This window comes from Dunckerocampus dactyliophorus, chromosome 20, assembly GCF_027744805.1.
Source record: "Dunckerocampus dactyliophorus isolate RoL2022-P2 chromosome 20, RoL_Ddac_1.1, whole genome shotgun sequence".
Lineage (NCBI taxonomy): Eukaryota > Metazoa > Chordata > Actinopteri > Syngnathiformes > Syngnathidae > Dunckerocampus > Dunckerocampus dactyliophorus.
This window is the reverse complement of record NC_072838.1, coordinates 8,473,056-8,485,136: the sequence shown is the minus strand read 5'-3', so window position 1 is coordinate 8,485,136 and position 12,081 is coordinate 8,473,056. Positions and strand designations below refer to the sequence as shown.

The following is a 12,081-nucleotide window of genomic DNA, read 5'->3' as shown; positions in this document are numbered from 1 at the left end:
TCAGTTATGTCGTCGACGTCAGCCAGTCCGAGTGGCGTCAGCATAAACTGCTTCCACTGCAATATCATCATCACCAAGACTTGGGTGTCTATTTTTTATTTTTTGGTCCTTTGTCCAGAAAATGATTTATGATTTAACCCCCTAATTAACTCACGTTATCATTCTTTTTCTTTCCTTTTCTTTTACTATTTATTTTTCTATTTTATTTATATTTTCTTTGTCATTTTTATTATATTGAACGAGCTAGCTACAACCTCCATTCATGTTACTCCTAACTTTTTGTTGCCCCTTTTTCTTTCCTTTTCTTTGACTGCTATTTTTTTCAGTATTTATTAGGTGAAAGAGAAAAATGAATTATTTTTATTTTTTAAATATTAAACCAGCTAGCTACAACCTCTGTGAACTTTACTACTACACTTGTCCTTTTCTCTGTTCTTTTCCTACATTAAAAAAATATTCACTTATTTATTGGATTTTTTTTTTTTTTTACTCATTTAGTTCATTTTAAAAAATGTACAAGTTATTGCCAACCACTGTTAACACCGCTACACTTTTACCGCACAACACACGAGGGCGCTAAATCCCCTCATTGCTCAAAATAAACTACGGCCCTATCTACTGTAAAACCCCCACGTGTGCATGTGCCTTACCTGAGCAGGTAAGGTTGCATCGGGTATGAGGCTGTAGCTTGTAGTGACTTTAGCGCCGTCCTTCTGGTTGTAAGAGGAACTGCAGCCCGTGTCCTCATTTCTCAGCAGAGGCCTTTGCTCTCCCGAAGCCTGTTCCACATCCAAGCCGGCAACTTCTGGGTCACCAACCTCGGTCACGAGGATGAGATGGGACATCTTCTTCAGTTTGCTCTGGTGACAGAGGACCAAAATTGCCTAAAAATACGCTTTTGCCATTCCACAAATGAAAGTTGAGCGTGAATAATGTTCTCCGGGCCAAAAGGACAAAGTGTGCCTTGGACGCAGATAACTCACACGGGTGTCAACGGCCGCTGAAACGTTTTCCTCTAACGTTTCAGTCAACGTTGTCAAACAACGAGACATGTCCCAGTACACAAAGTAGAGCTGCAAAAAAAGCACAAACATCAACATGATGTAAATACCTGCAAAAAACTGTGTGTCCATTTGTTGTTTCTGATGTACACACTGATTAAATACAAGCTTTTAGCACAATTGCGTTTTTGCATCATTTAAATGTAAAATTACATTAAATAGGACCACAAAATGTAGTATTTATGCATTAAAAAACACTCGATGAATGACGCAGCCTTTACGTAGAACTGTTTTATTGAGCCAAAGCACATGTATTTTACAAAAGTTTAAGTGTTTGTCACACTTAAATGCTTCGGATCTTCAAACAAATGTAAATATTAGTCAACGACAACACAACTGAACAGTAAATGCAGTTTTTAAATGAAACTTTTTATTATGAAGGTAGTAAAAATAATTTTTTGGTAGACAGGGGAATTCATGGTTCCATTTAGGAGCTACGGGGGTGGCATGGTCACTCTCCGGCCACCCCCACGACTGGGGGACAATGTTCCGCGTCCTGAAGCTGCAAGACAGCCCAAGACCATCTCACTACCACCACCATATTTTACTGTTGGTATGATGTTCTGTTTCTGAAATGTGGTGTTACTTTTACGCCAGATGTAATGGGACACACACCTTCCAAAAAGTTCAACTTTTGTCTCGTCAGACCACAGAATAGTTTCCCAAAGGTCTTGCGGATCATCAAGACGTTTTCTGGCAAAAATGGAGACGAGCCTTAATGTTCTTTTTGTTCAGCAGTGGTTTTGGTCTTGGAACTCTGCCATGCAGGCCGTTTTTGCCCAGTGTCTTTCTTATGGTGGAGTCATGAACACTGAGCTTAACTGAGGCAAGTGAGGCCTGCAGTTTTTTGGGATGTTGTTGTGGGGTCTTTTGTGACCTCTTGGATGAGTCGTCACTGCGCTGTTGGGGTCATTTTGGTTGGACGGTCACTCCTGGGAAGCTTCATGACTCTCCCATGTCTTTGCCATTTGTGGATAATGGCTCTCACTGTGGTTTGCTGGAGTCCCAAAGCTTTACAAATGGCTTTATGACCTTTTCTGCACTGATGGATCTCAATTAATCTGTTATGTTTTAACGGGGGGGGGCAGACACTTTTTCACACAGGGCCACGTAGATTTGGATTTTTTTCCTCCCTCAGTAATAAAAAGTTTCATATAAAAACTGCATTTTGTGTTCAGTTGTGTTGTCATTGACTAATATTTAAATTTGTTTGATGATCTGAAACAAGTGTGACAAATATGCAAAATAATACGAAATCAGGAAGGAGGCAAACACTTTTTCACACCACAGTACACGTATATGATTGACTGGTGGCTCTCTCCCAAAGTCAGCTGGGATAGGCTCCAGCTCACCTGGAAACTGTATAAACGGTATAAAAAAGTCCCACAAACAACAAAGGAATAAATGAACCTGCATGCTTCCTCTGCAGTTGTGCACCCAGTCGGCCACAGCCACCAGCAGATTGTGCTTGACCATCCTCTCGTTCACCTGGATGAGCCGCACATCCAAGTTCATGTTGATCTGACACACATTGACAATCAGTCACCTCAAATGGAGGGTTTTTAAAAAAAATTTTTTACATGCATTTGCCTCCTTTTACAAACATCTCAGTCACATGATGGTGATTTCACCTCCTTTTTGCTCTGGTTGAGAACGAAGATGATGGCAGTGGTGAGGAAGATGGAGATGAGACTGACGCAGAGACATAGGATCCAGTAGTCGCCGACGGTCATGTAGAGGCGCAGGGTGGAGAAAACCGCGCACCACAAAACCAAATACAGAAACTGCAGGAAGGATACACAGAAAATACGGTACATTTTGACTATTAATTATCACATAATCAAAAATGTTATATTTATTTATATGATATAATAGCATATTTCCCACAGTATAAGTACCACTAGTCTTGCAATTTATAGTCAGGTGTGACTCATATATTAAAATATAGTACATAATTTAATATGTGCTGTTTTTATGTTAAAGTGGGGTGGTGGTTGGGTTTTTGGCGACACCTGGTGGCCGCGATAATTCATTGAGTTGAGCTTGTGACGCAGTTCGACACACAAATTTAATGCCACAGAGCATTTTTGTTGGGGAATACTTTCTAATATGCTCCTGCTTTGGAGACTACCTACCTGTAAGTAATGTGCAACTATAATTGAGATGCGGTATTTTAGACAGCAGTGTTACTTAATCGGGCCACTTTTCATGTCTCGCTTGGAGATTGTAGCTGCTGCATCAGCCACTGACTAACTAAATGCACACGTATGATGTTCAGTCCATTTTGTGAATTCAAAAATGAAGCCTTGGTGTTCAAATACGGCTTTTTGATACGTTTCTACCCACCGGGATGCGTCCAGGCATCATTTCACATGTTAAATGTGTCTTCTTTGAGAACATTCTGATATATATATACAACATATACTTAAAAAAATCTGATTTATTTCAGCTGCAGTTGCTTCAGTTTGCCTCCTTGTTGGTAGTGGGGGGGAAAAAACGAATTAGTAGGCTTCTTTGTCGAAACAATAGGTGACTGAATTTAGTTGGAACTTGATGATAACGAAAGTCGGCCATCCTTACCGGCGCCACTACAAAATGGAAGAGGGCCGAGTTGAAAATCATGTATCTTCTGACTGAAGGAACATCCAGCGCTGTTCTTAATGGAGCTTCCATGTCTGCGACAGGAACCTAACATAATAAGGAATCAAAAAAACGTGAAAACTCCACTTGATCAGAGAGTAAGGTAACACGACTGTACAAGTGCAAATGTGACCTGGAAGCCGTTGGTCTCCAGCGTGGCGCTGCACAAAGAGAGGTCAAAGCTGGGGTTTAACAGCGAAAAGCTCGGCACTGCCAAAACACACTGACCTGACAGCAGAAGAGGCATACGTGTGTGTTAATAAGTCTGAGTCAGTAAAGACTTAATACAGTGGAAACTCGGTTAGCGTTCGCCCCGGTTAGTGTTGAAAAATGTATGCCACACTTTTGGAAGGGATTAGTTGGATTTACATTATTATTACATTCAAATTGATTTGGTTATGTGATCCCCACACATTCACAATTCAGGAAATGGATTTTTCCGTAGAAGGCACATCTTCATCAGCCAAAGTCGGTTCGTATGATTTCGGTTTTCACCCAAAGAATTTGCCATGGCTTTCATCGAATATTGCACGTAACAAACCAGTCCGTTTGCCCTGTACTGTATCGTTACGCAAAAACGAGTGCCCAAACAACCCGCCATGGGGCCAAAGAAGGTTGCAACTGCCAGCATTTTTATAAAGAAGGTTAAAAACACTATTGAATTTGATCTTACCAGAATGTACGGGAATTCAATAATTAAATCATTTCCAGCCATTCGTCATTTATAATTATTTTGCATGTGAAACTATAATTATTCTCTATAACATGTATTTTTTGGGTGGTAGGAACAGATTCATTGAATTTACATTATTTCGTGGAAAAGTACGTTTGGGTTTTCATGGACCTTTTGGGATGAATTATTATCGAAAATCGAGGTACCACTGTAATTTATAAATACATGATAATACAGGCTAAATTTACAACATACATGTATTTTTTTGTCCCTGAACGCACCATAGCTGTGTGCTGAGACCCATAAAATGAAAGCAAAGTGTGACTTTCTCTGACACTGCCATATCTTAATAAATCCATCTATTCATGGGTCAGCTTACATTATTATTCATGAGTGGCGAGTACACAAATAGACTTTTTTTCCTGGGTGCACCGCCATTCGCTCTACTGTGGAGTATATTACCATTTGTCCATTTGGGTCTGTTGTTGCTCTGTGTATCAGCCATTTCGCTCTCTCCCTTCACGTCCTCGTTCACGTCCTCCATCTTCTCAGCGGGAGCCAAACCCTGATTTAAAAAAAGTGAAAAATGTCAAGCCCCGGTACATGTATGCACACTCATTCAAGAGACACTTCATTAGGTGCACCTGTTATCAAAGGTGCTGTCTGCCTCGGATAGGGCATGGGGGGTGCTTACTTTCGAATGTGCTGCAAGCATTAAACCCGACCTCTTCTTGCTCTGACATTGCAAGAGCCGCCCCACGTAACACACACACACACACACGTGCGCATTAGCTACATTTGTTGTTCGTTAATGATAGCAATTTGGCTACGTTTAACTACAAACGTTAGCTATCTTTGTTTGTATTGTATAGCCTATCACAACCACATGTGTACGTGACTGCAAGACAGTGGTGAGGGAAAGCCATGAAGGCCAATCGTTCTACCCGGGCACTATACTGACAGTTGTTTCTTATAATTTGTAGCTAAGTAGGGTAACCGCAAAGCATGCATGGTCAGTTGTGGTCAGAAGTTTACATTCGCTCATCATAAAAACAAGAATTGTGTCATGGTCTGTTGTTTATGTTCAAGCTCCTCCTCCAGTTTCTGTCCCGGCGGTGCAGATGGGTCGTGCCTCCAGTCCCGGCGCCATGGCAGCCCAAAGTCCAGTCTCCTCCAGTTCCTGTTCTGGCTGAATGGATGGTGCCCCCTCTGTACTCCTGCAGCAGCGACGCTTGACCTGCGGCCGCCCAACTCCAACCCTTCCTTGGCCAAGCAGCCAAGGCAGTCTCAACGTCTCTGCTTAATGGAGTGTCCCACCCATCGCCTGGAGGGGTTCCAACAACTCAGCTGAGTCGGGCATCCTGGCCATCCACCAGAGCAGTCACAACGACCGGCATCCTGGCTGTCCCCCACAGGGGTTCCGTAAACGCCATTCGACTTCCCGTCCTGGCCATCTGCCAGAGTGGTCCCCCACAGGGGTTATTGTTCAGCAGTGAGACTCGTCACGAAAGACCCGGTCACAATGTACTCTGCGTGTTTTTAGTCCGTATGTTTTTTGGGGAAGCCACGGCCGCCACGTTTTTCTGAAAACGTGGGGATGGAGTGGCAAGAGCAGGGAGGGAGTACGGCAAAGCACGTCACTCGCGCGGTTTGCGCAAGGTGTAAGAACGTGGCCCACACGTCACGCCCGGCCGCGAGCGGTTGCGTGCATCGTACGTTCTGGTGATCAGACTCTGTGGCGTCACCATCTGACTCTTCTTCCTCTCTGGCCCTCTCATCTTCCGCTGCCCGTTTCCGTTGGGCCTCTCTGACCGTATCCACTGCCTTTTGAGCTGCAGATGCAGCTGACAGGTTCTTGGAGACGAAATGTTGCCACTCGTCCGTCAGCTTGGCTTTTACATACAATATTCTACAGAAATCAGTGCGCACAACGTGCGTTGTAAGTGCGGAGCACGTTCTTACTCGGTACTGTCCACGTGAGTTCTCCATGCTCATTGGACAGCTGAACTGGGGAAGTGCCGAGTAAGCACAGACGATGCACTTAGCACATGTGTGCTGTGCACGTGCTACCTTAGAGCAAGTGACCGTGGGAAAACTTTAAAAGACTCACGGAGTCAGTGCGTTGTGCGCTCATTGGCTGTACAGGGCACGCGTGTCATCCGTACTTGGGGTGAATCCGTAGCCCGAGGCAGCCCAAACACAGCGGAAGTTCCTCCTGCACTAAAAGTGCTATGGCATGTGTGCGTGCTCCCAAATCCGTCACTTTACTCTTATTATGTAATACGAGTGGAAATCCATTTAAATAATGGTGGGAGTACGCTGGAAGCATGCTGTCCAGAAAAAAACAAGCAGGAACTGCTCATGTGTGGGTCTACGTTAATGTCTTATTTTCTTATTATATCCTCCATATTGAGTAAACAAAAGTAAAGGTGACTATATAGGTGTCATTTCATGGCTTGAGGGCTCTAATAATGTCCATCCATCCATCTTTTACCGCTTATCCAAGATCGGGTCGCGGGGGCAACAGCCTAAGCAGGGAGGCCCAGATTTTCCTCTCCCCGGCCACTTCGTCCAGCTCCTCCCGGCGGATCTCGAGGCGTTCCCAGGCCAGTTGAGAAACATAGTCTCTCCAACGTGTCCTGGGTCTTCCCCGAGGCCTTCTACCGTTCAGACTTGCCCTGAACACCCCCCCAGGGAGGCGTCCGGGAGGCATCCTGACCAGATGCCCAAGCCACCTCATCTGGTTTCTCTCAATGCGGAGGAGTAGCGGTTCTACTCCGAGTCTCTCCCGGATGACAGTGCTTGTCACCTTATCTCTAAGGGAGAGCCCAGCCACCCTATGGAGAAAACTCATTTCGGCCACTTGTACCCGCGATCTTGTCCTTTCGGTCACTACTCTGATAATGTTAAAAACCATATTTAGAAGATCGTAAACAGGTTCTCTATGCCGTAACTACAAAAATATTCCATTTATTCATATTGAATCTTACTTCGCGGAAATTGACTTATCAAGGTCAGGTCGGGAACCAATTAACGGCGAAAAAAGAGGGTCGACTGTGGTTATATTGTTAATCTATAGGGAGTGCTGTTCTGAAAATATATTTTTAAAAAAAACTTTATTATTTATAGTATATTTTCATGTGGTTGCAGTCACTTTGTGATTTCTTTGTGACCCATTGAGACACGTGGAGAAAAGAATTGGAACCATCTCATGACTGGAAGCATGACACATTGAAGGATTCGTTATCACGCGACTTGAACCAGTAGGAGGAAGCTGACTTGCTGATTATATTTAATACGCTTTTGCAATACCACTAAACCTAACCCATCATGACAAATCATTCAGGTCGGCCAAGTGAAAGAGGGAAAAAGTATCACATGAGGAGCCTCACTGCTAATAAATGTTTATTCAAGTAGAATAACAGGAAACCCCGTAACATCTCCTTCCTAAAATTGGTGCAATCTTCCAGCAGAGCGGGACAAACGTGTGTGTGTGTGGAAATCTTCACACGAAGATATGTTTTTATCATAACACATATGTCTGGATTGCACCTGAAAGTGCTGTGCACCAATAAGCAGTTTAGCATCTGCAAAAAACAAAAACAGACTATCTTTCAAAAACAGCTCTGCTGTTCTGTTGGCGTGTTCTTCCTGTCTCAGAACCACATTGTGACACCGATGTGCGGTGTCACAATCGTTAAAAGTGAAACCGCCTGCTCACTTCTTACTTTCATAGATGCCGTCTCTATTTGCCTTACGCTCCCTTTGTCATTTACACTCATGGGAACCTGCTCATATTGGAAAGGACACAAAAACCCGTTATGCAGTCCACAATTGAAAGTAGTGGGGGTGGGAACTATTCCAAATATCTGTCAAGGGAAAACCTACCGCTGGGTCCAAAAAAAAAAAAAAAAAAAGACAGATGAGACAAGTTCTTTGAGAATAATGAGAGGTGCAGTTTAATAAAACATGCATGCAAGGAGACAAATAAATACAACTTGAACAGACGGCTTCTAGAGAATGTGTCTGACTGTTCATGCTCAAATGTTTTTCAATGTAGGGTTGATGTCCTCCTCCTGTGAGGGACAGAGACGATGAAGGGCAGACTCACATGCATAGACACCTAAGGATACGTGAATCAGGTGATCAGCATGTGGAGGACTTGTTTTGGAGACAAGAGGCAGATAATCACAGCAAGTCAGCGCCACATTAATATCTACTAATATTGGTCAAATTAAATGGAATAATGGAAGTGCAATAACAAACCATAGTTTTCGAACAGTATTGATCCAATACCATGTAAATACAAGGCTAGTATTGCCGATACTGATACGCATACCCAAACTTTTTTCCTTGAAAATGTTCAACATCATGAAATCATTCTCTTATTGTGCCCGTTATTTGTTGAAAGTGATTATAATCACAATCAAACACAGAGTAAATATTTTTTCTGAACAATGTAACAACTTGGGAAAATGAGTTTCAAAAAAACAACTCCTTTATAAATGTAACTAGTTACCAGGGAGAGTAATGATTGTGTTACGTTTTAAAAACCTTGTCAAATCTGTAAAAGAATTTGTGTCGAGCTACTGATACTGCCCTTGATATCGATGCTATGAACATTTGGATCAATCCGTGGTATCTTTGGGGTTTCGACACAAAAGGGAAATATCACATACTCAACAAAAACCCATGTTTACGTCTCAGCTGGGTTTTGATCAGTTGGAACCGTGAATGCTTCCCCCCGCGTCACACACATATTATACATCCACGTACACGGCACAACGTCAGCAAAAAGCTCAACCAAACCACCTTTAGGAAAAAAGGAAGACAATTCAAACGGCAAGCACCTGAGTATCATTCCTCCACGGCTAAAACCCGCTGAAAAAGCAACTCCATTTACTCTTATCCAGTAGAAAATGTATGCACATTTTCGCATTTTAAATAAGCATGAAAGTCTCCTCTTTTACGTTGCTGCCAAGATCATCCATGTAGAGCTCGTGCATGCAGAGAAAAGCTTTATTTGTTTTGGATATGTCATTTTCTAGCAAGCTTCTCAGGCCCAGGGTTAGAGAGGTTAAAGATGCTCAAACCAATCCAGCCAATGTGGGTGAATATATGCTAAGCTAATTAAGAAAACAACATCTTAGCTTTGTGTTCTATGTGACAGAGCAGATGAGTGTAATATTTAATAATATATCGATTCATTCCAGCCTCCAGGCCGCACTTTGGACTCTCCAGCTGAAATACCCCATTTAAGGATTATGTTTGATGCAAAACGAGGTCATACAGATCCTACCTGCGTTCCTGGTCAGAGTCCTTTCACGTCAATAACGCAATGATTATTTGATTCCAGTCCAGATGCCCATTTTTTTTAGCAGACGTTTCCAGATGCTATACTGCAAGAGTCGGTCAGTCAGACTGGGACGCACGGTGTATGTGACTTTCACTCGCTCTCTCTCTTTCCCTCTCTCTCTCTCTCTCTCTCTCTCTAGCGTGTGACTCAGACCAGCACGGCCTCATGACTACTGGAATGCTGTTCACACTTCAATGCAACATTTTGGGAAACTAGAACATGTGGATCGTTTTAAAACAATAAAAAATTGTTTAAAGAAACAACGGCAAGTCATGCCTTTAAGGGAGGGGTGTCTAAGGTGCGGCCCGGGTGCCATTTTCGGCCCACGGCTTGTTTTTAGTGGCCCTTGGCATATTGTAAAAAAAATCTAATTTATTATATACTATTAGATATTACACTAATTTGCTTTGTCACCTATAATACAAACTAAGATGTTGATGTTTTGATTTGATAGCTTAGCATACACTGGCCTGCGTTTTAGCATCTTCTTGTGTACAGGGTAAATCTGCATTCTTCTCCTCTTGGCCGAAACAGTCGGATTCTGCAGCCTGCTCCACCGACCACGCCTACTCTGTTGCGATTGGTCAGGGATGGCCCCCTACTGCACCCCCTCCACTGCGCAGAGCTGCATAGAGATATGTCCCCCTCAACCGGTTACATGCTAACAGCTGTCCGTGAAGTGGGGAGAGCGGAGGAGCAGGGACGTGAGGTAGGTCTTTAGCTCCCCGGAAACAGAAAAACCTTCCTACTGCTGCCTTATTCCGAGATGTTATTTAAATACACAATTCTTACATCCGAAGAAACACTTTCTGGCTGCCGTTTTCCAAATAAAAGCAACAAACGGTACTGAGCAATGGTCGCTTTGCCATACATGGACCTCCCAGTTGTGAAGTGAGATATTCCGTAGGTCTCGCGGAAATCCTGTCACAAGATTACAATAATCCCTCGTTTATTGTGGTTAATTGGACCGACCGTGACAAGTGAATTTTCGTGAAATAGGATTTATAAATAGAATATGTTTGCAGTTAAAGCATAGGAAACCTGTTTACGGCCTTCCAAATACTGTTTTTAACATTATTAGAGTCCTCTAGACATGAAATAACACCCCTATAGTCACCTTTACACTCATATTACCCAATATAGTAGACATAAGACTAAATAAAACATTTAAGACATAAATTGCGTGTGTTGCTGTAAATGCATTCCGGTGGTGGAGTGGAATCGGATGGTTTGCAGGAAGTGACGTCGGGTGATAGGGTTATTAGGGATTATTGTCAAACCTGCAATAAAAGACTGCGGATCAAGTCTGGTGCTTGTGTGTCTCACCAGACATTACAGTAACATTACTGACACCTTGTGACCAGTGTAGAATACTACATATCATCACAGCATCTTTGCATGCGTCGTCTAAATTTGTATTTCAGCTCATTTATCCATTGTTATGCTTAAAAATGCAGATATTTTAACAATTAAAAGGACGACTTAAACGACAAAACAGCATGATTTATCAATTTATTTTTGAAAAATCGTGATAGAGTGAAGTCGGGAAATTCGAAGTGCAAAGTGGCGAGGGGTTACTGTAATACATTTTAAACACATCAGTCCGAAAAGTCGGAAATGTAGCAAAGGGCCCCTTTTAGCTTTTTCCAAAGTAAAGTAAACCATAACCATAACTTGATTAGTCACATTCAGACCGAGGGTAGCTAAAGCCATTGAGTCGCAACTTCATTTAAGACAAGTGGTTGTGAAAATGTCCTTCTTTCTGCCACAAATTCTCTAAATGCTTTCTAAATCTACATCTTTACTGCGCCTGCCTGGAATCCTTCTCCAAGTGAGAATGTTCTGTTTGGTTTAGCTTTTGTTTAGTTTGTTATCTGCCTCTATTTAACCTAGTGGGGTTAAAAAAAAGTCATGATTCATACTATAGAATATAACGTTAAAAACCTTGAGATATGAAACTAACGTGACTGAAGGGTAGACTTGTAGCTATAATTTAAGAGGTTTCACACATTACCATTAACATATCAGTCATTTGCCTCAAAAGTATTTGGACAATTGTCTCATAAAAAATTTCATGGACTTGCAGCATTTATTGGTAATTTGGTCAAGCCTGGAGAAATTTACTCCAGCTGTTCACCCCGAAAGAGTTTAAGAAACTGGGTTGGGATTCCATTAATCTCTTTCATACTCCGCAGGATCAATGTCAATATTATTTTTCGAACAAATACATTATGGTCATATGATGTCCGATTCCTATCAGAAAAATCAAGAGAGGAAAAATTATATCGTTTTCCACACATTGACTTGTTTCAATGCGTACACTCACCATTTCGGGTGCGTTGAGTGCAACA

The 12,081-nt window shown here is 42.4% G+C and overlaps 1 protein-coding gene across 4 annotated transcripts in view; it reads right to left on the bottom strand.

Annotated features, from left to right (window-relative positions):
• The window catches only part of LOC129173066 (transmembrane protein 268), a 15,675-nt gene extending 3,594 nt beyond the window's left edge, over positions 1-12,081 (bottom strand). Inside the window, exons 1-8 of one of the 4 annotated variants that reach the window (XM_054763550.1) lie at positions 12,057-12,081; positions 4,837-4,939; positions 3,835-3,929; positions 3,642-3,749; positions 2,693-2,845; positions 2,472-2,582; positions 984-1,073; positions 651-860 (exon numbers count right to left, since the gene is read on the bottom strand). In XM_054763550.1, the coding sequence (XP_054619525.1) occupies positions 651-860; positions 984-1,073; positions 2,472-2,582; positions 2,693-2,845; positions 3,642-3,749; positions 3,835-3,929; positions 4,837-4,939; positions 12,057-12,059 (873 nt within the window). In that variant the 5' untranslated portion in view covers positions 12,060-12,081. Of the gene's footprint in view, positions 1-650; positions 861-983; positions 1,074-2,471; positions 2,583-2,692; positions 2,846-3,641; positions 3,750-3,834; positions 3,930-4,836; positions 4,940-9,673; positions 10,205-12,056 lie in introns of those variants that run through there. The other 3 variants (XM_054763554.1, XM_054763553.1, XM_054763552.1) reach the window with 3 other exon arrangements.